The following is a 25,128-nucleotide window of genomic DNA, read 5'->3' on the forward strand; positions in this document are numbered from 1 at the left end:
TTTGTTTTTTGATGCCTGATAACTGATCCCTTCGGGACCACGTGATCACACAGATTGGCGTGTTCTTCCATGTGGGCTTTGTTACTTCTGAGCTAGATGGCCACTTGTTGTTTATCTTCAAGCCTTTAAGACCCCAGACACTATCTCTTTTGATAGCCGGGCACCATCAGCTTTCTTCACCACATTTACTTGTTCACCCACTTTGGCTTCAGCAGTTGTGTGGGGAGGGTGAGCATCATAGAGTGCCAATTTAATAGAAGAAAGTATTCATGCATTGAGGGAGTGGTTGAGTAGAGGCCCAAGGTCCTTTTGCCACCTTAATACTTAACCTATAAATATAGACACATAGATCTATTTCCCCATCCTCATATATGTATTTGCATGTACATGTCTTTGTCTAGACCTCTATAAATGCCCTTTGCCTCCCAGCTCTTTCCTCTATTTCCCTTGACTTTCCTCCTGTCCCACTATCATGCTCCGTCCCCACCTGGGTTTCAGCAATTCCTCTTGTTTACATTACCCCTTGATCATACCCTACCAGGCCTCCCACACCAACCTCACCACCAATTTGGTTCACTTGTTTCCCTTGTCCCTGGGTTTGTTAACACCACTTCCATTCCCCCCACGTGCCCCTATCCCATGTCCTCCCGGAACTGTTGGTCCCGTTGTTCTTTCTAGATTGTTCATCCAGCCTATCTACCCAGTAGTTTTTAAGCAGTTTACTATTCATTTGCTTATATTTTATTTATTTTTCTTGAGTTTCCTGTTGATTTCTAATAGTACAGCATTGTGATCTGAGATTGTGTTGTAGAAATATTCTGCATCTTTGTTGAGTATTTTTCTAGTTATTTTGTTCTTCATTGAAAGTTTATCAAATCCACCCAGTATTATTGTGGAGTTATCTATTTCTCTTTTCAGTTTTGTTAGAATTTGATTTATGTCTTTGGACTCTTTCATTGGGTGTGTAGATCCTTATCATGGTTATGTCTTATTGTTGGATTAACCATTTAATCATTAGATAATGCCCTTCCGTATTCTTTATGGTGTTGTCCTTGAAATCTATTTTACCAGAAATTAGCATTGTCACTTTGCTCCTATTTTGCTGCCATTTGCTCAGTATTTTTTTGTTCTTTCATCCCCCCAGCAATTTTATTAGTATATAATTCAAAAATCATGCAATTCAGTAGTTTTATCACATCAAGAAGTGTTACAATTATCGGCATAGTGTGTTTGGCATATTTTCTTCATTCTTGTACTAATCGCTATTAGCTCCCCAATTTTCCCCAACCTCTCCTGTCATATCATCAAGGAAGCAGTAATCTAGTTACTGTATCTATACATTTACCGATTCTGGGTATCATATATAGAAATGCACTATAAAACAAACCATCCTTTCATTTTTAGCTTATTTTCATTTTAAGATATGTCTTTTACAGATATCCTATTAATGGATCATGGTTGCTTATCCTTTGATTCTGTGTTTCTTGCCTGGGGCGTTTACTCCAGTTACAGTCAATGTAATTATTGATAGATATGTAGTTACAGCTTTCCTATTACTTATTTTAAAATGTTATATTTGAGATATAAAGAACATATCATAGAATTCAATAGTTTAATCATATTAAGAAGGGTAATATATTCTTCACCACAGTCAACATTGGAACATTTTCTTTCTTTTTGTACCCATTGCTGTTGACTGCCCATTTCCCCCACCTCCCCTTTTGTACCTCTCAATAATTATTAATAGTATTATTATCTTCATAGAGCCACCCTTCTTGACTTTCCTATACAGAAAAACATAAAGCGTGGACAAAGAACAAAAAAATTGGCCAAATAAAACAGAGACAACCTCAATAGAACAGATAGCAGAAAATATTTTAAAACCAGAATAAATTCAGGTGGGAGATATAATGACACGTTGTTACATTCTAGCCTAATGACAGCTGCCAATATCAGACAATACTCTTTTCCTGATAGTATGGCTATTGACATTCCTACATTATGGTCAGTGGGGACTCACCAGATACTCAATCCATGTGTGGATCCTGCAAATGGATTTAGGGCTTCCACTATTATTCGTAACATTTTAGGATCTGGTCCAGTTCCTTCCTCTGGGTTTTATTCTTTATGATCTTTGGATCACTCAAGCTGTCGTGCTTCTTTGTGGAGTAGCTGATTGCTCACTTAAGTGGCTGCATGTTTGGAGACAAGCCTTTAAGACCTTAGATGCTATTTTTCTAATAGCCGGGCACTGTCTAATTTCTTCACAACACTTTGCTGTAGTACGCTTATCTTCGGTGATCTCAGAGCAAGTACTGAGCATGGCCATCTCACAAGAACTAATTGTTCTTAAGGTCACAATTAAGTGGGAGCTCAAAATCCATTCATATATGTAATATATTTATATATCTCCCTGGTTTGCTTTGTAGATACCATTATCACTTTATTAGAGTGCATCATAAATCATCCCCTGAGGCATATAGTAATTCTATTGATAGTTACATTATTTTAGTCAGTGGTATAGAAAACACTGTTAAAAAAGGAGACTACATGTTTAGGACATCTTTTTAGACCCTATACTGTACAGCTTTGAAAATTAGATGATTGGACACTAGTTACACAAACCATGAGGGTTAGAGATATGGCAATATTTTCAGTAACACTCATTTGCAAAGGAAGGACCATGCCTGGTTGGCTAACATGTCCCAAATAAGTAGAGAGAGCATTGAAAAGGCAAGTACATGTTGATCCTAGGTTGCCTTTTGTTGGACAACCTCTAAGCAATTGGTGTGAACCAATTTCCTAATCTTGGGATAGAAATCATCTGCTTCTTTCCCCATTAGATCATTTCACTTTTAAGTTCAAGAGAGTATTTCAGTCCTTTAGATCAGCTACAAGTGAGTTTAAGGTAAATCCAGTTCCCTTAGTGGAATTTCCCATTCAAATTCTGCTGTGGTGTGGTCTGTGAATGGGTATTGTGTATCTTGAAAGGACAGTCTAGTGTTACAGTTGTCTATAATATGTTGTGCGGGTCACGAGAGGTTGGATAGAAACTAGGTCAAAAGTGCCCACTTAGGAACATAATACTGGGTGTATTTGTGTCAGTGGTGGGTTGCCTCACCAGATTGACCCAACATCAGAAATGTAATCTTCTCTAATACAGACATGTCCCACCCTTCCTCTTGATCTGAGTTCCCAGTAAGGTTCACTAAATACTCTTTAAAAAAAAACATTTTATTAGGGGCTCATACAACTCATCACAATCCATACATGCATCAATTGTATAAAGCACATCTGTACATTCATTGCCCTCATCCTTTTCAAAGCACTTGCTCTCCACTTAAGTCCTTTGCATCAGCTCCACTTTTTTCCCCCTCCCTCCCCGCTCCCTCCTCCCTCATGAGCTCTTGGTAATTTACAAATTATTATTTTGTCATATCTTGCCCTATCCAATGTCTCCCTTCACCCTCTTTTCCATTGTCCGTCCCCCAGGGAGGAGGTCACATGTAGATCCTTGTAATCGGTTCCCTCTTTCCAACCCACTCTCCCACTACCCTCACAGTATCGCCACTCACATCACTAGTCCTGAAGGGATCATCTGCCCTGGATTCCCTGTGCTTCCAGCTCCTATCTGCACCAGTGTACATCCTCTGGGCTATCCAGACTTCCAGACTTGCAAGGTAGAATTCGGATCATAATAGTGGGGGTGGGGGTGGGTGAGAAGGAAGCATTTAGGAACAAGAGGAAAGCTGTATTCTTCATTGGTGCTATATCACATCCTGATAGACTCATGTCCTCCCCTAGACCCCTCTGTAAGCGGATCTCCAGTGGCAGACAGATGGGCTTTAGGTCTCCACTCTGCACTTCCCCCCCTTCATTCATTATGGTAAAAATTTTTTTGTTCTGATAATGCCTTATACCTGATCCCTTCGATACCTCGTGATCATACAGGCTGGTATGCTTCTTCCATGTGGGCTTTATTGCTTCTGAGCTAGATGGCCGCTTGTTTACCTTCAAGCCTTTAAGACCCCAGATACTCTCTCTTTTGATAGCCGGGCACCATCAACTTTCTTCGCCACATTTACTTATGTACCCGTTTGTCCTCAGCGATCATATCATGGAGGTGTGCACCCAGTGATATGATTTTTTGTTTTTTGATGCCTGATAACTGATCCCTTTGGAACCTCGTGACCACACAGGCTGGTGTGTTCTTCCATGTGGGCTTTGCTGTTTCTCAGCTATATGGCCACTTGTTTATCCTCAAGCTTTTAAGACCCCAAACGCTATATCTTTTGATAGCCAGGCACCATCAGCTTTCTTCACCACATTTGCTTGTTCACCCACTTTGTCTTCAGTGGTTGCATCGGGAAGGTGAGCATCACAGAATGCCAATTTAATAGAAGAAAATATTCTTTCATTGAGGAAGTACTTGAGTAGAGGCCCAATGTCCATCTGCCACCTTAATACTAAACCTATAAATATAGGCACATAGATATATTTCCCCATTCTCATATATATATTTGCATATGTACACGTCTTTGTCTAGACCTCTATAAATGCCCTTTGCCTCCCAGCTCTTTCCTCTATTTCCCTTGACTTTCCTCCTGTCCCACTATCATGCTCCATCCCCACCTGGGTTTCAGCAATACCTCTTCGTTACATTACCCTTGATCATGCCCTACCAGGCCTGCCACACTCACCTCACCACCAATTTGGATCACTTGTTGTTCCCTTGTCCCTGGGTTTTTTTTTTTAATTTTTAAAATTTTTTTTTTAGTCCCTGGGTTTTTTAACACCACTTCCTTACCCCCCACGTTCCCCTATCCCATTTCCCCCTGGAACTGTCGGTCTCGTTGTTTTTCCTCCAGCCTATCTTATTTAGACAGGCCTGCGGAGATAATAACATGCACAAAAACAAGACAGAGCAAAACCAAGCAGCAATATACAACAAAACAACAACAACAAACCAATGACAAAAACAAAACACAACAAGAAAGAAAAGCTTGTAGTTAGTTCAAGGATCATTTGTTGGCCTTTAGGAGTGTTTTCCAGTCCAGTCTGTTGGGGCACCACACCCTGGCCCCAAAGTCCACCTACAGCATTCCCTGGGGACCTTGCCGCTCCATTCCCTTGCTTTTCCGCTGTACTCCTCCAGTGCTTTGCCTGAGTGTGGTGGGATCAGGTCGAGCGCAATTCCCACACTGTGTTTCTGGTGCTGGCCCCTGCAAGGCCATGGGTCAGTGAGGGACGTCAGGTCTCATAGTGGGGCTGTCCATGTGGTCCTCTCTGTGGACTGGCTGCTCTAATTGGGGTTATCATCCTCAGGGCCTGGTGGGCCAGAATGTGCTCCACTCTCTCCTCCCCCTTCATCTGCTCCCGTGTGTTCTGGTCAGATATGTCCCTCTCCTGGAGCTGCAGATTCAATGCTGTCCTTTGAAATAAATACTTCTGGGGGGAAGTTCAAGTATCCACTTAGTATTCGGTACTGGGGCCAACCCCCCAGACTACTCCACGCTGGAATGTTGTACATGGTAGACAACTGGGGAGGAGGTGGGGAAAGGAAAAAAAGGATGAAAATAAGGAAGAAATGGGTAGCGGGGGCAAAGGGGTGCTTACCCACTAAATACTCTTATAGGTGTGTCTGCTAATTTGTATGATCATAGTACACTTCTCCCATCCAAGTACTAACCAGGCCCGACCCTGCTTAGCTTTCAAGATCAGACGAGATCGGGCGCGTTCAGGGTAGTATGGCCGTGGACGATCATAGTACACTTCTATGGCAGGAATTGATTGATCTTCTCCCGCTCCCCCAAACATGGGAGATTGACCCCATCTGAGGTGAGGCTACCTTACTAGAGGTGCTTTTTAAGATACTGAAATATGTGGTTTATAGTAACTAGGCAGGCACACTACGTTGTTGTTTGGGGGCCGTATTAGAAGACTACATGACCTGAGAACAGTAGCTTGCCTTTGTCTTGTTTTTTATCCTTACAGTAGTAGACTCATACAAGATATGTCCTTTTCAACATAAACATTTCCAAGTCCATCCATGTGAAAAGATGTTTTGTTTTTTCATCACTGTTATGTACACTGTGCATGTACCAGTTTCTTTATCAACTGATGGGCATTTGGGCTATTTCCAGCTTCTTGCTAGTGTGAACTGTGCTGCAATGGACAAGGAATAGCATGTGTCTGTTCGTGTTTTGTCTCCTACTCTTTTGGGATATATGCTCAGCAGAGGTATTGCGGGATTGTGTGGTATTTTTATTCCCAGTTTCAGTAAGTGCCATATTGCTTTCCACAGTGGTACATGTTCACAGTCCTGCCAACACTGTATGAGAAATTCCAATCTCTTCATACCCTCTCCAGCATTATTCATTCTCTGTTTTGTTTGTTTTTCAATTAGGCTATTGTTATGGGTGTCAGATGGTATCTCATTGATTTTAGTTGCACCTCCCTGAAGGCTAGTGATCCCTGAGCATTTCTTCATGTGGTTGTTAGCTATTCGATGAATTCTATGTTCATGCTATTTGTCAACCTTTTAATTGCATAATTTGTTTTTTTTTCTTATTGAAGTATTGCAGAGTTCTGTAGATTTTAATGATTAGCTCCTTATTTGTTGTATCATTGCGAAAAAAATTCCAGTCTGTGAGTTCTTATTTTACCTATTTTGTAAAGTCTTTTGATGTGTGTGTCTTGTTTTTATTAAGTCCCAGTTGTCTATTTTGTCTTATATGGATTGTGTTTCCTTTATTGTATTTGGTAGTGTATGTATGCCCCTGCTGCATGTGGACCCTTACATTTGTCCCAGTTCTCTTGTTGGTGATTCATCTAGCTCTGGAGTTTACATTTAGGTGGTCTCTAATGCACCTTGAGTTTGTTTTTGTACATGGGGCAAGTTATAGGTCCTGTTTCATTTTTTCTGCAAATGCAGATCCAATTTTTTCCAGAACTACTTGTTGAAGAGGTTATCTCCCATTCAATTATTTTTGGTCCTTTGTCAAAAACCAAATGTCTGTTGGTGGATGCTTTTATTTTTGGGTTTTCTATTTTGTTAACATTGATTTATTTATCTATCATTGTATTAGTACCAGGCTGCTTTGACTACTGTGGCTGTATAATAAGTTTAGAGGTTAGGTCGTATAAAGCCTCCTACTTTGTTCTTTTTTGTGAAGTTCTTTGCTTATCCTGGGCCTCTTCCACACCATATGAAGTTGGTTATTAGTTTTCCATTTCTTTAAAGAATGAAGTTGGGATTTGGATTGGAATTATGTTGTATTTTTAGATTATTTTAGGTAGTATTGACATTTTTCATATTATTAAATCTTCCTATCTGTGAACACAGGATATTCTTCCATTTGTATAAATCTCTTTGGTTTCTTGTAATAATGTTCTGTAGATCTCTTTGTATAGGTTTTTTTTTTGGTGTGTGTTTGTTTAGGTTTATTTCTAGGTGTTTCATTTTTATGTGACTATTTTAAATGATTTTGTTTTCTTGATTTTTTTTCAGGGCTGTCATCGTTATATAGGAATGAAATTTATTTCTACTTGCTAATTTTATATCCTGCTACTTTACTAAATCTCTCAATGGTTTCCAACAGACTTTTTGTGGACTCCTTTGCCTTCTCTAAATATAAGATTATATAATCTGTAAATAGTGGGAGCTTTATTTCTTCTTTGCCCAATTGTATTCATTCCCTTGATTTCTTTGGTGATTCTGGTTAGGACTTCCAGCAAAATGTTAAGAGTGGTGATGAAGGCACCCTTGCTTAGTTCCCATTCTCAGGTAAAAATACACTTTCCCATTGAGTGTGATGTTGGCTATTGCTTTTAAAAAATATGATCATTATTATGTTGAGGAATTTCCTTTGATTCCTAGTTCATCGAGTGTTTTCTTTATCAGAAATGGGTGTTGGATATTGGCAAACACCTTTTCTGTATCTATCAATATTATCATGTGACTCTTTCTTTGCCTTGTTTATGTGGTGCGTTACATTAATTTCGATATTTTTCTAATGTTGAACTCTGTCCTTGCATCCCTGTTATAAATTGCAATAGGCCACAATGAGTTTTTTTTTGGATATGTCATTTGTTACATCGATAAAAATTATGTTGAGAATTTTATATCTTTTCTTGAGGGATATAGGTTTTTAATTTCCTGTCTTTGTGGAGTTTTTGCTTGGCTTTGGTATCAGGGTTATGCTTGCTTTGTACAATAAGTTTGGGAATTTATTGTCTCTATATTCTGAATAGTTTTTGCTGAAATGGTGACAGTTCTTCACTGAAAGCTTGGTGAAGCCATCTGGTCTTGGACTTTTCTTGTTTAGGAGTTTTTTTCTTCTTTGGTTAATGGTCTGTTTAGATTTTCTACTTTGACTGTGTTCATTTGGGTAGATGTATATTTCCAGGTATTTTGTCCACTTGTTTTAGGCTATCAAATTTGTTGGACTACAGCTGTTTGTAGTAGTATGTTGTTGTTCTTTTTATTTCTTTTGAATCTCTTGTGATGTAGCCCTTTACAACTCTAATTCTAGATATTTACATCTTCCTTCTTTCCTTTGGTGTGTTTGCCAGTAGTGTGTCAATTTAGATGATCCTTTCAAAGAAGCATTGGAGCCCTGGTGGCATAGTGTTCATGTGCTATCTACAAGGTCAACATTTTGAAACTGCCAGCTACTCTGAGGGAGAAAACGGGGCTTTCTACTCCCATAAAGAGTTACAGTCTCAGAAACTCACAGGAGCAGTTCTACCCTGCCCTATTGGGTCACTGTGTGAGTCAGTAGTGACTTGATGGCAGTGAGTTTGATTTGGCTTTGGTTTCAAAGAATCACCTTGTCTTGTTGATTTTTTCCCCGTTGTTTCCCTGCTTTCCAGTTCATTATTTTTTGTACTAATCTTTGTGATTTCTTCTGATATTGGAGGGTTTATGCTGTTGCCCTTCTTCTATTGTTGGAGGCACTGTGTTAAGGTATTGATTTTGTTTCTTTCCTCTTTTCATGTGTGCCTTCATTGCTATAAATGGCCTTTTGATACCTGCATTTGTTATATCCTAAAATATTTGATATGCTATGTTATCATTCTAGTTTGTTTCAAGGAAATTCTTAATTTCATCCATCATCTGTTTTATTACCCTGTCATTTTTAAGGTGTGTCTGTTCAGTGCTTGTCTTTATGTTCCCGTTATTTCTTTTTTTAAAACAGCCTTATTAGCTCTTTATCCATGTCATAAAATTCAATAATTAAATCATATCAAAAAGAGTTGCATAATTATCTCCACATTCACTTCTAGAACATTTTCTTCTTACTTGTACTCATTGCTATTCATGTAAATTTTTTTCTAATTGTGGCCAAAATATCCACAACAAAACATTCTCCAATTCCATAACTTTACATGTATAGTTAACTGTGTTGATGCACTTCATGTTATATAACTTTATTGATATCTTTTTCCAAATTATGCCACCACCATTGACATAAACTCAATGTCCCCTAAGCAACAATTCCTTCTCCTTCACCCATGGTAACCCTAGGTCAAGTTTGGTTTCTTTCATTTTTTAAAGTAGTTTTCTTGATATAATAGTCACATATCATACATTTCCATGGTTAAATTGCTTTAAAATTGTATATACATCATTATAATGAGTTCTAATGCTCTCTCCCTCCTCCCGCATTCATTATTTGCTCCCCAAATTCCTCAACCTCTCCCCCTCTAAACACCCTCCATTGACATCACTGATAAACTATTTCATCAGTTATTATCTCTATGAATCCATCCCTTCTGTGCTCCACAAACTGGGAAACCCAACAGAAACAAAAATAAAACAGCAAGAAGTAATAATAATAATAATATATAAGGAAAAATACAAAGAAAGAAGAAATTTCTGTCATGGAACAAGTGAGAAATACTTGAGCCTAGAGAACATTCAGGTTGGGTCAAGAGGGATTTCAACTGACCAAGTATCATTATTACTGTATACCATGGTTGGATCCACCATAATTAAGGTTACAATGATCTCTGTCTGATAGTAAAGCTGTTCCAGTCCCTCGCCTGTGGTAAGAGGGGATTTGCCAGAGGTGTAATCTGACTAGATACTCTATATATGGATTTTGGGCTCCCACTTCCTCCATTGCCTTCTATAAATTAGCTGTTCACAATTTAAGCTCTGATACCTTTTCCTTCATCATATTGGGATTTTGTTATCGTCATCTTTGGATCACACAGGCTGGTGTGTGCACTTAGTTGCCGCTTCACGTAGATGGCTGCTTGTTTGAATACAGCCTTTAAAACCCCAGACACTATTCCAGTTGATAGCCTGGCACCATCTGCTTTCTTCACCACACTTTGCTATCTTTGATGATATTTTCATGAAGGTAAGTATCCAGTAAATGTTCCTGAAATTTCTATAGTTGATATCTAGTTTTATAGCATTGTGATATGAGAAAAATGGATCATAGGATCTCAATGTATTTGACTTTTTTAAGGCTTTCTTTGTGGCCTAGCTTGTGTTTTTTACTTTGGAGTATGTACCGTGTGTGCTGCAGAACATACACTGTACAATTGTCAGATGGTGTGCTTTATGTATATCTAGGAGTGACCTGATTGTATTGTTTAGTTCTTCTGTTTCTTTATTGAATTTATCTCCCAATGATTTGTATTTCCTTGAGAGCAGTATATTGAAATCTCCTATTATTGTGAAATGGTTGCTTTATCTCTTCAATTCTACAAGGATTTGGTTAATGTATTTTGAGGGTCTTTCATTGGGTGTGTATGTGTTTTTTATGGTTTTATGTTCCTGGTATATTATTTCTTTAATCATTATGTAATGTGTATTCTTTTCTCTCATTATGTTATTTGCCCTCATGTCTATTTTACTGGAAATTAAATTTTACTACTCTAGCCTTTTTATGGTTGCCATTGGCTTTGCAGCTTCCCCCCCCCCCCCCAATCCTGTGGGTTTCTAAGACTGTAGCTGTTTATGGGAGTAGAAAGCCCTAACTTTTTTTCTGAGGAGGGGCTAATGGTAGACCTTGCAGATGACAGTCCAGTGCCTAACCATTATGCCACCAGAGGTTCCTGGGTTTAATCATTTGGCTTACTGGGGTGTTTGCCACCGGTTTCTAGGTTGATTTGGTAGTGGGGAACTCACGAACTCCTTCTGGGTAAATTTGGTAGTGGGTGAGAGTGCTGGCACAAGTCTCTAATCATGCAGAGCAGCATAACACAGGCTGTGTGGTGTTGGCTGCCATCTGTTGTTGATCCAGTGGTGCCAAAATAGGTAGTGGCATTTGCCTAGCCACTGGTGCAGTAGATATGGTGTGTATGGCTGAGTAGGGTCTCTGGCTCCTAACTGTTAGGGAAAGAGAGGGGAGGAAAAAGAAAGTAATTATAAAAAGGGGGATGTGAAAGAAAGGAGACTTAATAAGAAAGGAAAAGAAGAAAGAATAAATCATCAAAAGCAGAATAATATTTGCATAAGTCCTAGCTGCCAAGTGGGAGTGGTGTCAGGGAGCAGTGTGCTTACTCGATGGATTGGAAAAAATGAAGAAGGGAAGAGATAGTGGAAAGAAACTAAATAAGAGAAGGTAAAGACAGAATAACTAAGACGAAAAGGAAAAAATGGCATCATACTTGTACAAGCCTTAGCCACCAAAAACAGCTGCAGCTGGATTGTGGAGTTTACTCTGCTTTCCATGGAGGGATGAGTGGGTGCTGCTGACCCTAGATGCAGGGGGCATGGGTATAGGCTCTTGCTTCCTGGCTCAAAAAAAGACTGGGGGAGGAAAACGAAAATGAAAAAGAGTAGAGGGAAGAACTAAGAAAGAGGAAAGAAGCATAGTACTGGTTAAAGTGCTAGCTGCCCCATCTAGGAGGGATGAGGGTTGGCACTACTAACAACAGAGTCAGTGGAGGGAGGAACATCTGCTCTATGAGAACAGAAAAGAGGAGGGGTAAAGGAAGAGGGAGAAAAGAAAAATAGAAACGAGGACAAGAGGGAAGAACTATGGAGAAAGTTAAAAGGAAAGAAAAAGTCGCTTAACATTGGCAGTATGTGTGGGGGGGTATAGTTGGGCTGGCTGCCAGGTGGGGAGACTGGTCTCTCCCTCTGGTCACTGGGAGGTTTTGCAAAGTAAGCAGAAAGATCACACCGCTCCTGTCACTGATCACTGATGTGGGTGCGGGTACAGTTGTAGGCGAGTAGAGCCCATTAATCTGGTTCCTGCTCAGATCAGATTCTACTTGCGATAATTCAGAATAGTATGCTCTACCAGTTGGCGGTTCACTGCTCCATTTGCCTATTTGCCATTTTTGTTTCATTCTTCCTTGTCAATGTTTGATCTACTTCTTTATCCTCTCCTTTGAAGCTGTGGGTTCAAGGATTATCATCAGGATCCCTTGGACTTAGTTTCTTGAGCCTTTGTTTTAGAAAGTCTGTGTATCATATTTGCCTAGTCCACTATGTTTGGATCCTCCTGTAATGATAATATATTAAGAGATATGAAATTCCCAGAAAGACACACAGCAATTCACTGCACATAACAGTCAGAGATTAGAGTGCTCACAGATTCAAATAAGCAGAGTTTCAGCATAGTGGATGTTAAAAACCAAAAATACCAAACTCAGTGCCATCGAGTCAATACTGACTCATAATGACCTTATGCCCCTATGAGTTTCTGAAGCTGTAACTGTTTATGGGAGTAGAAAGTCCTGTCTTTCTCTGTCAGAGGTGTTGGTGGTTTTGAACTGCTGACCTTGCATATCACAGCTTAACACTTAACCACTACATCATCAGGGTTCCATTCAAAGTAGACATTACCAAACTGTTATGTAAGCTTCACATTTTAACCTAGACTACTAGAGGGCATGTGATGTTAAATCAAGAATGTTTCCTATTTAACAAGATTTTATGAATGTGCTTCACATTTCTATTTATTGATTTGATGTTCCTCTAAACTATTTCATCAGTTCACAGTGTTCTCTTGAACTAATTTATTTTCATCAGCCTAATATCTGGCTCATAATAGATCTTCCATAAATATTTATAATTTGAACTAAGGGATTCATATTTTGAATCAGTAGATTCCAAATCATGACATGTGCTTTCTATTAATTAACTGTGGTCAGTAGTTTCAAGAAACTATCAGTTTTTATAACCTGGCTAATAATACAATATCCATGATTTTTATTACCTAAACACATCTACGAAAGAGGATGAAAAGATTCAAGCTTGGAATTTATATTCTTTATTTGTGCAAATGATAGTATCAGACAATGATATATGTTGTAATGTGTGAGTTAATAGTCATTAAAGCCCCATGAACGGACTCTGCTCTTGCACTAAATTCCTCTCTCCAGGGTTTGCCAGCTAATAGAGGATGTAGTTCAATTGGAGTTTTTGTCCCTGCCAGAATTGTTAACTCTGTTTCTCCAAATGGGGATTAAGCTGCTCATGAAACCTGATTTCCACGATGTGTTTTAGAGCTGGAGGGTTGTTTGGGATAAAGAAATTTATCAACAACAAGCTTCCCTGGCTGCCTTTTAATAATTAATTGCTTTCATTGAAATTCTCCACTGAAGGGATTTTGGATGTCTGGCCTGGTTCTTTTGGCACTGGTGGCTGAAGTCTTTGACTGTCCTTGATCTAGCCCCATGAGCCTAGGCCCTCAGTATTGCAGTACCGTGCAACCATTTCAAATAGCCTGAGAAATACAGCCCAATTTTTATGTTTTGATAGACTATTTTTTCAGAGTAGTTTTAGATTTACATCAACATTGAAGAGACAATAGAGAGTTCCTACCCATAGCTTAACGTCTTGCCTTAGTATGATATATTTATTATAATTGATAAACTAATGTTAGAACATTATTATTAAGTGAAATTCTAATTTATCCAGATTTCCTTAGTTGTCAGTTAGTGGCCCTTTATTGTTCCAGAACTTCACATTACATTTAATCACCATGTCTCCTCTTTGGCTGTGATAGTTGTTCGATATTCTTGCTTTTGATAACCTTGATAGTTTGGAAGAATGGTTATAGTTCTCAATATTAGCAATTTTTCTATTTTACAAGGAGACTTCAAGAAGTTTTGTGGAAAATGGAATTAAATGATAGTGGAATTTTCCATGAACTTTTTTGAAGTCCGCCTTGTATATATTTAAAAATATTTCTCAATATGTTTAATGGGATCAATCCAAATAGCCTGAGAAATGTAGCCATTTTTATTGTTCTTTCTAGCATCTGATTTTAAAATATGAACAGTTCTTGAAGCTGCTTCTTGCTAGAGAAGGGTAACTGTCCATGCAGTTGTTTCCCAACGTGGGTGATACTGCCCCCTGGGGTATGTGTGTGTGTGTGCTGCAATGATCCATCAAATCCAAACTTACTGCCATCCATTCAATGCTGACTCATAACCCCCCTGTGGGGTTCAGAGACAGTAACAGTTTATGGGAGTAGAAATCCCAGTCTCACTGAGTTGCTGGTGGTTTTGAACTTCCGACCATGTGGATCACAGCCCAATGTCTAACTACTACACCACCAGGGCTCCAGGGGTCTGCAAAAGCAGATACCTATATTTTATCCTGGATTATGGACTACAGGACATAAGTTTTTGATTGCCAGGGGGGTGCTGAATAATATTTTTCTGGAAAGGAGGCAGTAGATCAAATAAGTGTGGGAACCTATGGTTTATGGTTTATGGCATTGGCAAATGTTCTAATATAGAATGCCATAGGAGTAAACTTTTCTGTTTATTATTTATAGTCACCAAACCCACTGATGTGTTCATAATTTTTTTAAAGAAAACAAAATGGAAATTATTGGTTGAAATTCAAAGCCAATATCTAGAACTATGGTGTTTTATTCCCTACCCCAACATCTGAACTATAGTGAGAGTCTTAATTTTTAGTGTCAGAATTTAAATATAAGAACTTAAAAGAAAAAGAAGAAAGTATCAACTAGATAAGTCACATATTGTTTCATAGCTTTACCTAAATTTAATTTTTTATCCCAACCTGTCTTTACTATGAGATAAAAATTCAGCTTTCTTTTTAAAGCATAGTTTCACATGTTTAAATCCAATACTGACACAGATTCTTATACAAGTGATACTACTTAATTTAGTTGGAATGCTAGTATGGTACATTAGCTTTCTAAATTCTTTGTTAGAGTTCAATGAATTTTTCTTCTGTGAATCTTTACTTTCCGTGCCATATATAATTTAGTCTAAAAAAAGATATGATCTTTTGAATTTTAGTAAAAATGGCTCTTTAAACTCTTCTGGAGACTTGAAGCAAATCAGGGTAAGGTATAGATTGAGAAGAACTGAAATAACTAATCTTTTGACTTATGTGCTTTATAATAATAGTAATAACAAAACATACAGGATGAGTCAAGTGGTAGTTGTGGACTTTATTCCAGACAACTAACAAAATGTCTCTGAGGGATTATTACAGCTTCCTCTAGGAGTTAGCTTGAAGATTCTGAAGCTTTTATTAATGCCTTGGCCCAGGATTCCTTATCTGTAAAATTTCTATAAGAGGATGTACATTCATAAAGAACTTACTAAACACTTGTTAACTTTATAGACTTCTGTTTGCCCTTCCAGGTGTACTTCATTTTAAAGAATGGCAACATTTACTAAAATTTTCTTTAAAATGTATATTACTTTTGTAGTAAATGTGGTGTGAATCTTTGGAATTTGCATCATTCAAATGAAATAAAATTGTTAGGAGGAATGATACAAATTGTGGAAAATTTAAAACTGTTCAGATAAGTCAGAAGTCTTTCTACCCTATTAGATTATAATTTTCCAAAAGGCTCAACATTGAATGCAGTTCATTCAGGTGGGATGATTTACCTCACATTACATGCTTGAATGGATTTTTGTTCCTGATGAAAGATTTGTTTGCTTTCTGGCAATATCTGTGGCTATTTAGCTCAGGCAGTTAGAATATAGTGCTAACAAACCCAAGATGGTGATTTTAGTTCCCGTTTTAGTAATCTTGTTTAGTAATCTGCTATAACAGAAACTATACAAGTAAAATTGCTTTAACAAAAAAAATCCATTTTTTTCAGTTGAGGCTAGAAATCTGAATTCAGGATGTCACCTAAGGAAAGGTCCTTGTCTCAACTGTGGGGCTAGTATTAAGTAGAGATCTGCAAGTGTCTTGCTTTCATTCTTTCCCATGGTGTCGTAATCCCCATGTTCTAGGGAAGTACTCAGCACACGGTCTGGATCTAAAGGTCACGTTCTTCCCTTAGCTGTTTTTTCTTGGCAGTGGTGAAGCCCATCTTTCTCAGTTTGCTTTTCTTTCCATGCATTTCTTGTAAGATAAAATGTGTGACTTTAATCAGAGTGGCGACTTGAGTCAACTGGTGATTTGAGTAATGGAGGGACCTGACTCACACCCTCTAGCAAGTCTGTGACTCTAGGTATACTTCACACTAATCATGCCTCATTAATGTATAGAGGTTAGGATTTTAAATGACTAACAAAAGTGGAGGATAATTATATCAGATACAACCTGGAGAACAATGACACAAGACTAGGTATTGGGAACTGATTACAAGGATCCACATGTGACCTCTTCCCTGGGAGAGGGACAGCAGAGAAGGGGGGAAGGGAGACTCCGGATAGGGCAAGATAGGACAAAATAACGATGTATAAATTACCAAGGGCACATGAGGGAGGGGGGAGCAGGGAGGGAGGGGAAAAAAAAAGAGGACCTAATGCAAGGGGCTTAAGTGGAGAGCAAATGCCTTGAGAATGATTGGGGCAGGGAATGTATGGATGTGCTTTATACAATTGATGTATGTATAAAAGAAATGGAATCCTTAAGAAAACCTAAAAAAAAAAAAAAAGACTAGGTATCATGGCCTAGCTATGTTGAGACATATTTTGGGGGAACATAATTCAATTCATGAAATTTCCCTATATAAACTGGTTAGTTTGGGCTCATTTTCATGCTGCTAACTATAATTTACCTTAGCCAATCATTGCTTAAAAAATAAAGCATATCTATATTACAAGGGAGACCGAAGTTGAGATGTAGCTATTGTCATTATTGTTAGCTACTGTTGAGTCCACTCTATCTCATAGTGACCCTATGTGGAACAGAAGAAACCATCTCCTATTTCTACAGCATCCTCACAATTGTTCTTATGTTTGAGCCCATTGTTGCAGCCACTGTGCAAATTTCATCTCATCAAAAGTATTCTTCTTTTCCCCTACCTCTCTACTTTGCCAGGAACGATGTCCTTCTCCAGGGACTGGTCTCTCCTGATAATATATCTAAAGTATAAGATGAAGTCTCACCATCCTTGCCTCTAAGGAGCATTCTGGTCGTATTTCTTTTTTTTTTTTTAACATTAGGGGCTCATACAACTCTTATCACAATCCATACATATACATACATCAATTGTATAAAGCACATCTGTACATTCTTTGCCTTCATCATTCTCAAAGCATTTGCTCTCCACTTAAGCCCTCTGCATCAGGTCCTCTTTTTTTCCCCCTCCCTCCCCACTCCCCCCTCCCTCATGAGCCCTTGATAATTTATAGATTATTATTTTGTCATATCTTGCCCTATCCGGCGTCTCCCTTCACTGCTTCAAGACAGATCTGTTTGTTATTTTGGTAGTCCATGGTACTTTCAATATTCTTCACCAACACCATAGTTCAAATGCATTCAGTTTTCTTTGATCTTCTATGTTCATTGTCTGACTTTCACATGCATATGAGGTGATTGAAAATACCATGGCTTGGGTCAGCTGCACCTTAGTCCTCAAAGTAACATCCTTGCTTCTTAGCACTTTCAGGAGGTGTTGTGTAGCTAATTTACTTAATGCAGTGCAGCATTTGATTTCTTGACTGCTGTTTTCATAAGCATTGATTGTGCATCAAAGCAAAATGAAATCCTTGGTAGCCTGAACCTTTTCTTCATTTATCATGACGTTGCTTATTGGTTTGGTTGTGAAGATTTTGGTGTTCTCTTCATTGAGCTGTAATCCACAGTAACTATTTCAATCCATGAACTTCATCAGCAAGTGCTTGAAGTCCTCCTCACTTTCAGCAAGCCAGGCTGTATCATCTGCATATCACACGGTGTTAATTTAAGCCTTCCTTCAATCCTGATACCACATCCTTCTTCATATAGCCAGCTTCTTTGATGATTTGCTCAGCATACAGAATGAATAAGTATGGTGACAGGATGTAACCCTGATGCACACCTTTCCTGATTTTAAACCACGCAGTATTCCCTTGTTTTGTTTACACAACTGCCTCCTGATTCATGTACATAAGCAAAATTCCCATTCTTCTCAGGGCTATCAATAGTTTGTTTTGAGCAACATAGTTGTATGCTTTCCATAGAGTTTTCACAGACTTTGGAAGCAGAGGACTGCAGAGTTTTGCTCCAAATCGTGAGGGTGTGCACTGGTTTAGAGCACATCCAGCTCCTGGGCTGTACTCAAAGCTGGTAGCTCTTCAACTCACTCGGTGTATCTAGGCGAGAGTAGCAAACCCAAATGAGGGACATGTTGCTTCCAAAATCCAAAGATGCCCACTAGGTGCTATGCCTCCCTCCTTTCCTTTCTTCCTTCCTTTAATAAAACCTGTTTTATTGACATATAATTTGTATAACATTCTATTCAATAGTTTAATCAGATTTAAAGAGTTGTACATTCGTAACTACGATCAATTTTAGAACATTTTTTCTTTATTGTAAACATTGTTATTAGCGCCACATTTCCTCCCATCCTCTCTTGCCATACTGCTAAGCAACTCTCTAAGGTGTTTATATAGCCCCGTTCTGCTTTAGTGGTAGTATTATCAGCTTTTTGAGAGATAATAAAGTAACTTCCATGGGGTCTGTCCTGTTCTTAATGGAATTATTTGGCTTTTATTTGTTTAGGTGATAATGGTTTCTTAAATATTTTCGAAATTAGTCCTTTGTCCAATGTGTCATTTCCATTTTCCACCCTGGTCTCTGGGTTCTCATTTTATTCTTTTAATTAAAATGTTTGCACACAAGTGCTTTATTTTTAGTAGATTCCAGTTACCTAGTTTGTCTTTCTTTATGGTTGGTAGTATGTTTCTGCAATAAATTAGGACCCTTACATGTGTCCTTATTTTCTCATCGATGATCTATATAATTCTTGGATTTACATTTAGGTCTTCAATACGTCTTGAGTTTATTTTGTATATTGCATGAGTTATAGGTCCATTTTTGTACAGGTAGAAATACAATTTTGCCAGCACCAGTTGCTGAAGAGACCATCTCTTACCCATTGAATGTTTTTAGTAGCCCTTTCTCAGTGATCAGTTAGGTAGAAGGTTCCATATAATTTACTTGAATATGGAAGACCAAAGGAAATTCAGTACCTTTGAACTATAGCATTGGTGAAATTATACCATGGACTGCCAAAATTATAAACAGATCTGTCTTGGAAGAAGTACAACCAAAATGCTCTTTAGAGGCAAGGATAGTGAGACTTTGTCTCATGTATTTTGAACATGTTATCAAGAGAGACCAGCCTCTGGAGAAGGACATCATGACTGGTAAAATGAAGGGGCTGGGAAAAGGATAAAACTTTTGATGAGATGAATTGAACAATGGTCTCAACAAGGGTCTCAAACTTAAGAACAATTATAAGGATGGTACAGGAATGGGAAGTGTTTCCTTCTGGATACCATGCACCTTATTTACATTATTGGCAAGCTATGGAATCCCCTTGGTGGGCCACAAACACTACGAATTTGCATACTGTTACTCAGTGATTTAGTTGCAATTAGAAAGATTCCAAGTGGAAGAGCCATATTTTGTATTTCATTGCTTACATTTCTTAAAAGCTTGTGATCAGTCATCGAAGATTTAGCTATTTATCTCTACTCATCTAGAACAAAAGGGAAAGAAGGAAACCTAAGAATCAGAGAAGGGACCAAACTGTAGGATTAATTGTCTCCATAAACCACAGCCTCTTTTCCCCTGACGCCAAAAGAACTAGATGGTGCCTAATAACCACTACCAAAGGTTCTATTCAGGGTTACAATAGATGGATCCTGAAAGAGAGGGAGAGAAATGTGGAACAGAACTTTAAATTAAAAAAAAAAAATCCAGATTTACTAGACCCATTGAGGCTGGAGTAATCGCTGAGCATATTGCCCTGAAATACAACTTAAACCTTGACCCAAAACTAACTCCTGAAACAATCTTTTAACCAAATAACAGGTTATCCTAAAAAGTCAAAAATGTTACTCTCGAGTACTATACTCTTTTAAATAAATTAGCTGTATGAGGCCAAATGAACACAGTTAATTTAAAGCAAAGATGAGAATGGTGGGGCAGTGTGACTAAGCTAATGGCAGTGGAACCCCTAGAATGGAAAATTAAGACTATTGATACAATGTGCAGAATTGAACCAATGTTAATGAATATTATGCGGGGAAATTGACAATGGGAACCTGTTTTGCTATATAAGCTATGAAAAATACTATTAAATATATTTTAAATATTATGCTAAAAAGAATCTAGTCACAAAGGACCATAAACTGAATGATTCCAAATGTATGAAATGTCCAGATTAGGTACATTTACAAAGACAAAAATTAGTGGTATTCAGGGGCTGGGTGTGGTTGTAGAAAATAGTGACTGCTGATGCATTTGGGATTTCTATTTAGGGTGATGAAAATGTTGTAAAATTGATTTTGCTGATGAATGTCTGCATGACTCAGTGAATATACTTAGAGGCACTGAATTGTGTACTTTAAATGGGTGAATAGTGTAGTATGTGAATTACATCTCAGGCTATTTTTAGAAAAGAAATATCAGATCTTTTAGATATTGTAGTATACTCATGTATTTTAACGATCCCAGATTTTTTTCCCCCTGAACTATTAGCATTCTGTTTTTCTCTTCAGTATAAGAATGGGTAGAGGAAAATGAGGACTTGGGAATTCTTCAGATCTACACTTTTCAAAAAACTGAGTCTGTTCATTATTTTGTTTACAATATAGGGTTTTATAAAGTAATTCCCCAGTTGAGACACACTCTTTGCAGTATAACATTTTAATTAAGAGATGGCTTTTGCATAAGGGAGAATTCAGGTTTATTGGTAATGCAATAATACAAAATATGAAGGTGCTTCAAACATTCTTGGAAAATGAAATTAGAAGATAAAGAGAAAGTATAATGTTTATTTCACAACATAGGATCCATCAAGATCAAAGCACCTTTGTAAATGATAATACCAGCCAATTAGTACATATCTGAACAACTGAGGATGTTGGGAATTTAACTATGTCAGTGCTGTCTGATTTACATTTTAATTGAAGAAAAATGGATGTCCTTTAAAATATTTTTAAGAATAGGAAACAAAATGAAGTTAGAAGAAGCCAAACCAGGACTATAAAGTAGCTTCCTGTCAGAAAATTGCCCTTGTTTGATGAGAGGAACAATCAGGAACATTATGATGACGGAGACTGGTGAAGTCTTGCTGGGCATGTTTTTCTGCCAAAGCTTTGGCTAATGTTCTCAACACCCTCTGGTTTTTCAGAAAGTCAACAAGCAAAACGTCTTGAGCATCCTCAAAAAACTGTTGCCATCACCTTTAATTTATGACTGGTCCACTTTTGCTTTGACAAGAGCACTTCCATCTCATGATAGTCATTGCTTTGAGTGTACATTGTTTTCAGAATTATACTAGTAAAATCATGTTTCATCTCTGATTAGAATTCTTCAAAGAAATGCTTCAGGTTCTTAACTGGTTAAAATTTCCACAGAAAGCGTTCCTCTTTCTATGATCAGGACACATAGTTTTGGCACCCATTGAACAGAGCATGTGCTCCATTTTAATTTTTCAGTCAGAATTGTGTCAACTGAAACAATCTGCGGTGTTGGCTATGGTTTCTACTGTTAATCTTTGTCTTCTCAACTCTCAATTAGAGTACCAACAAGATTGTTTTTTCGAAACTTGATACTTCAGTGGGCTTCATCCTCAGCATCATCTTATTTTTCTTAAAACAAGTTATCCATTTGTAAATTGCTGATTTCTTCATAGCATTGTCCCTGTAAACTTCTTGTGAAATAGCAGTGATTTCACCATTCTTCCATTCAGACTTTACCATAAATTTGGTGTTTGTTCTTGCTTCAATTTTAGTAGAATTCATGTTGCTCTGATAGGGGCTCTATTCAAACTGATGTTTTAACCTACTTAGTGCCTCAATCTAGATCCTGTTCATACGTGGTATAAAAACTTAGTTCATATATGTGATAAAAACAGCATATTTTGCTGTAAACTTTTTTTAAACCAGTGTAGTTTTTTTTCATAATAACAAATTTTTCATGAATTTTTGAAGACCACTTGTATGCAACTTTAAATAACGCTCACTAAGGCAGAACTATGCCTGCTGGGATATATGTCATAATAAAGAGTATGAAACAAGCAATTATGTGGTAGTTTTAGGTTGCAGATTTTTGTGCAAGAGATTTTAACCGAAGTCCAATAATTTTCAATTCCCTAACCTTAGGATAGTACTCATGTACTTATTCTCACACTAAGGAATTTCAGCCTTAATTCCAAAGGATTATTTCAGTTCCTTTAATTTGTTGCAGGTGAATTAAAGGTAAAGTCCAGTTTGCTTAGTGGGATTTCCAAATCTGATTCTTCTGGCGTAACCTATGAAACACCTTGAAAGAACAAAGTCTAAAGTCCAGGCTGTCTATAGCATGCAGCCTGGGTCACCAAGGGCTGGATAGAAATTTGATCAAAAGTACCCAATTAAGAACATAATCAATAAATACCAGGTGTATTCTCCTGTTGGAGTAATATTAAGCATTTTTCCCAATTGAGGACTAGTTTATCCATCAGCCAATGTGAAGTCACCTCCTCTGAGACAAAGATCACTGTCCCCCCCACCCCCCGCCACCCCATCAGCATCACCTCTGCACTTGAATTTCTATTGGGGTTCATTGAGCACCCTTGTAGAAGTGTCTGTTGATTTGGAGTAACCGTAGACATGTTATATAGCAGGGACTGATTGTTCCACTCTCTCTACTCCAGAAACTGACCCGAGCTGAGGTGAGGCCTCCTTTGTTGAATTGGTTATTAAGATATACAAACAGGAGGGGAGAAGTGGATCATGAGGGGGAGACCAAATAAGAAATTACATGACCTGAGAACAGGTGCTTGCCTTTGTCTTAGTATTTGTCCTTTTGTGATTGACTAAGTATAATAGTTTCTAGACCCATCCTTGTCATGTAGTGTTTTGTGGTTTCACCAGTTTTGTGTATGTACCAGAGTTTATTTATCCATTCTACTGATGGATGTTTGGGCTGCTTTTCCTATCTTGTTATATGTGAACAGTGTTGTGGCGAACATGGGGGCATACATTTGTTTGTATTTTGTCTCTTCTTTAGGTACAGCAGAGGTATTGCTGGGTCTTAAGGGATTTCTCTTTCCAATTGTTTTAAGTAGCTATTGCTTTCCACAATGGTTGTACATATTTATAAGCCCACCAACAGTGTATTTTCAATCACTCCACACACTCTCCGGCATTTGTTGTTTTGTTTCTATTTAAAATTTTTTAATTGGGCTATGGTTGTGGGTGTAAGGTGGTGTCTCGGTTTGATTTGCATCATCTGGATGGCTAGTGTTTGTGAGCATTTCTTCATGTGTTTGTTAGCTATCCACGTGTAGCGTGTTGTCTCCCGTGAATGCCTATTCATGTCCTTTGCCCACCTTTTAATTGGATTATTTGATTCTTTCTTATTGAGATATTACAGAATTCTGTAGATTTTGTAATTAATTCCTAGTCTGTTGTTTCATTGCTAAAGAATTTTTCCCAATCTGTGGGCTCTTATTTTATTCTTTTGATGAAGTCATTTGATGTGCTTAAGTGTTTTATTTTTAATAGATCTTTATTTCTATTATATTCTATTCATTCTATTTTGTTTTCTATTATGTGTGCCTCCTTTATGATATTTGGTAGTCTGTGTATGTCCTGCAATAGGGCCCTTAAGTTTGTCCCAATTTTCTCATTGATCATCCTTACAGCTTTGAGATTTACATTTAGGTCTCTGTTTCATCTCCAGTTAATTTTTGTACATGGACTAAGATATGGGTCTTGTTTCATTTTTCTGCAGATGGAGAGCCAACATATCAAGTACCATTCATTGAAGAGAGTATCCCTTTGACATTTAATATTCTTTGGTTATTTGTTGAAAATCAGTTGCCTGTAGGTAGATACTTTTATTTCTGGGCTTTCTATCCATACATTGGTCTATGTATCTATCAGTATACCTGTACCAGGCTGTTTTGACTACTGTCACTGTGTAATAAGTTTTGAGGTCAGGTAGTGCAAGACTTCCTACTTTGTTCCTCATTTTCAAGAATTCTTTGCTTACCCTGGGCTTCTTCCTTCTTCATATGAAGTTGGTAACTAATTTTTCCATTTCTTTAAATGAATGAAGTTAGGAATTGGATCGGAATTGTATTTTATTTGTAGATTGTGTTGTGCAATCAGCAGTACATTTTCACAACATTACGTCTTCCTAACCATGAACATGGCATTGTCTTCCATTTGTGTAGATCTCTTTTGGTGTCTTGTAATAACGTTCAGTATTTTTTTTGGTATAGGTCCTTTGTTTCTTTGCTTAGATTTATTCCTAGGGATTATATCTTTTGTGTGACTATTGTAAATGGTATTGTTTTCTTCATGTCTTTTTTGAAGCAATCACTGGTATATAAGAATCCGGTTAATTTCTGCTTGTTATTCTTGTATCCTGCTACTTTACCAAATCTCTCAATTGTTTCCAAGAGTCTTTTTGTGGAGTCCTTAGCGTTTTCTCTCTATAAAATCATATCGTCTGAAAATAGCGAGAGCTTTACTTCTGTGTCCAGTTGTACTCTCCTAATTTCTTTTTGTTTGCTAAGACTTTCACATGATTCAATGTGTATTTTGGACCGACACAGTTCTATCGATAATACTTGCCTTTCTAACATTCCTACCTACCTACCACTCCTTGCTCGAGGATTATACTAATCCTCTGTGTCTTCTGATTTTTTCCCTACCTGCCTCTTTTCTTTCTGGGCAGCTGATTTTCTTTCACAGTATAACTTACTTGTCACCTTTGTA

At 37.7% G+C, this 25,128-nt stretch overlaps 1 protein-coding gene across 5 annotated transcripts in view; it reads right to left on the reverse strand.

Annotated features, from left to right (window-relative positions):
* Nucleotides 1–3,700: 3,700 nt before the first annotated feature.
* The window catches only part of LOC142453678 (histone deacetylase 8-like), a 48,955-nt gene continuing 27,527 nt past the window's right edge, over nt 3,701–25,128 (reverse strand). For 3 of the 5 annotated variants that reach the window (XM_075555236.1, XM_075555230.1, XM_075555233.1), the window contains one exon: nt 3,701–5,539. In XM_075555236.1, coding sequence (XP_075411351.1) covers nt 5,473–5,539 — 67 coding nt within the window. In that variant the 3' untranslated portion in view covers nt 3,701–5,472. Of the gene's footprint in view, nt 5,540–18,319; nt 18,499–19,969; nt 20,056–25,128 lie in introns of those variants that run through there. The other 2 variants (XM_075555235.1, XM_075555234.1) reach the window with 2 other exon arrangements.

The sequence above is a fragment of the Tenrec ecaudatus genome, chromosome 7 (assembly GCF_050624435.1).
Source record: "Tenrec ecaudatus isolate mTenEca1 chromosome 7, mTenEca1.hap1, whole genome shotgun sequence".
Taxonomy (NCBI): domain Eukaryota; kingdom Metazoa; phylum Chordata; class Mammalia; order Afrosoricida; family Tenrecidae; genus Tenrec; species Tenrec ecaudatus.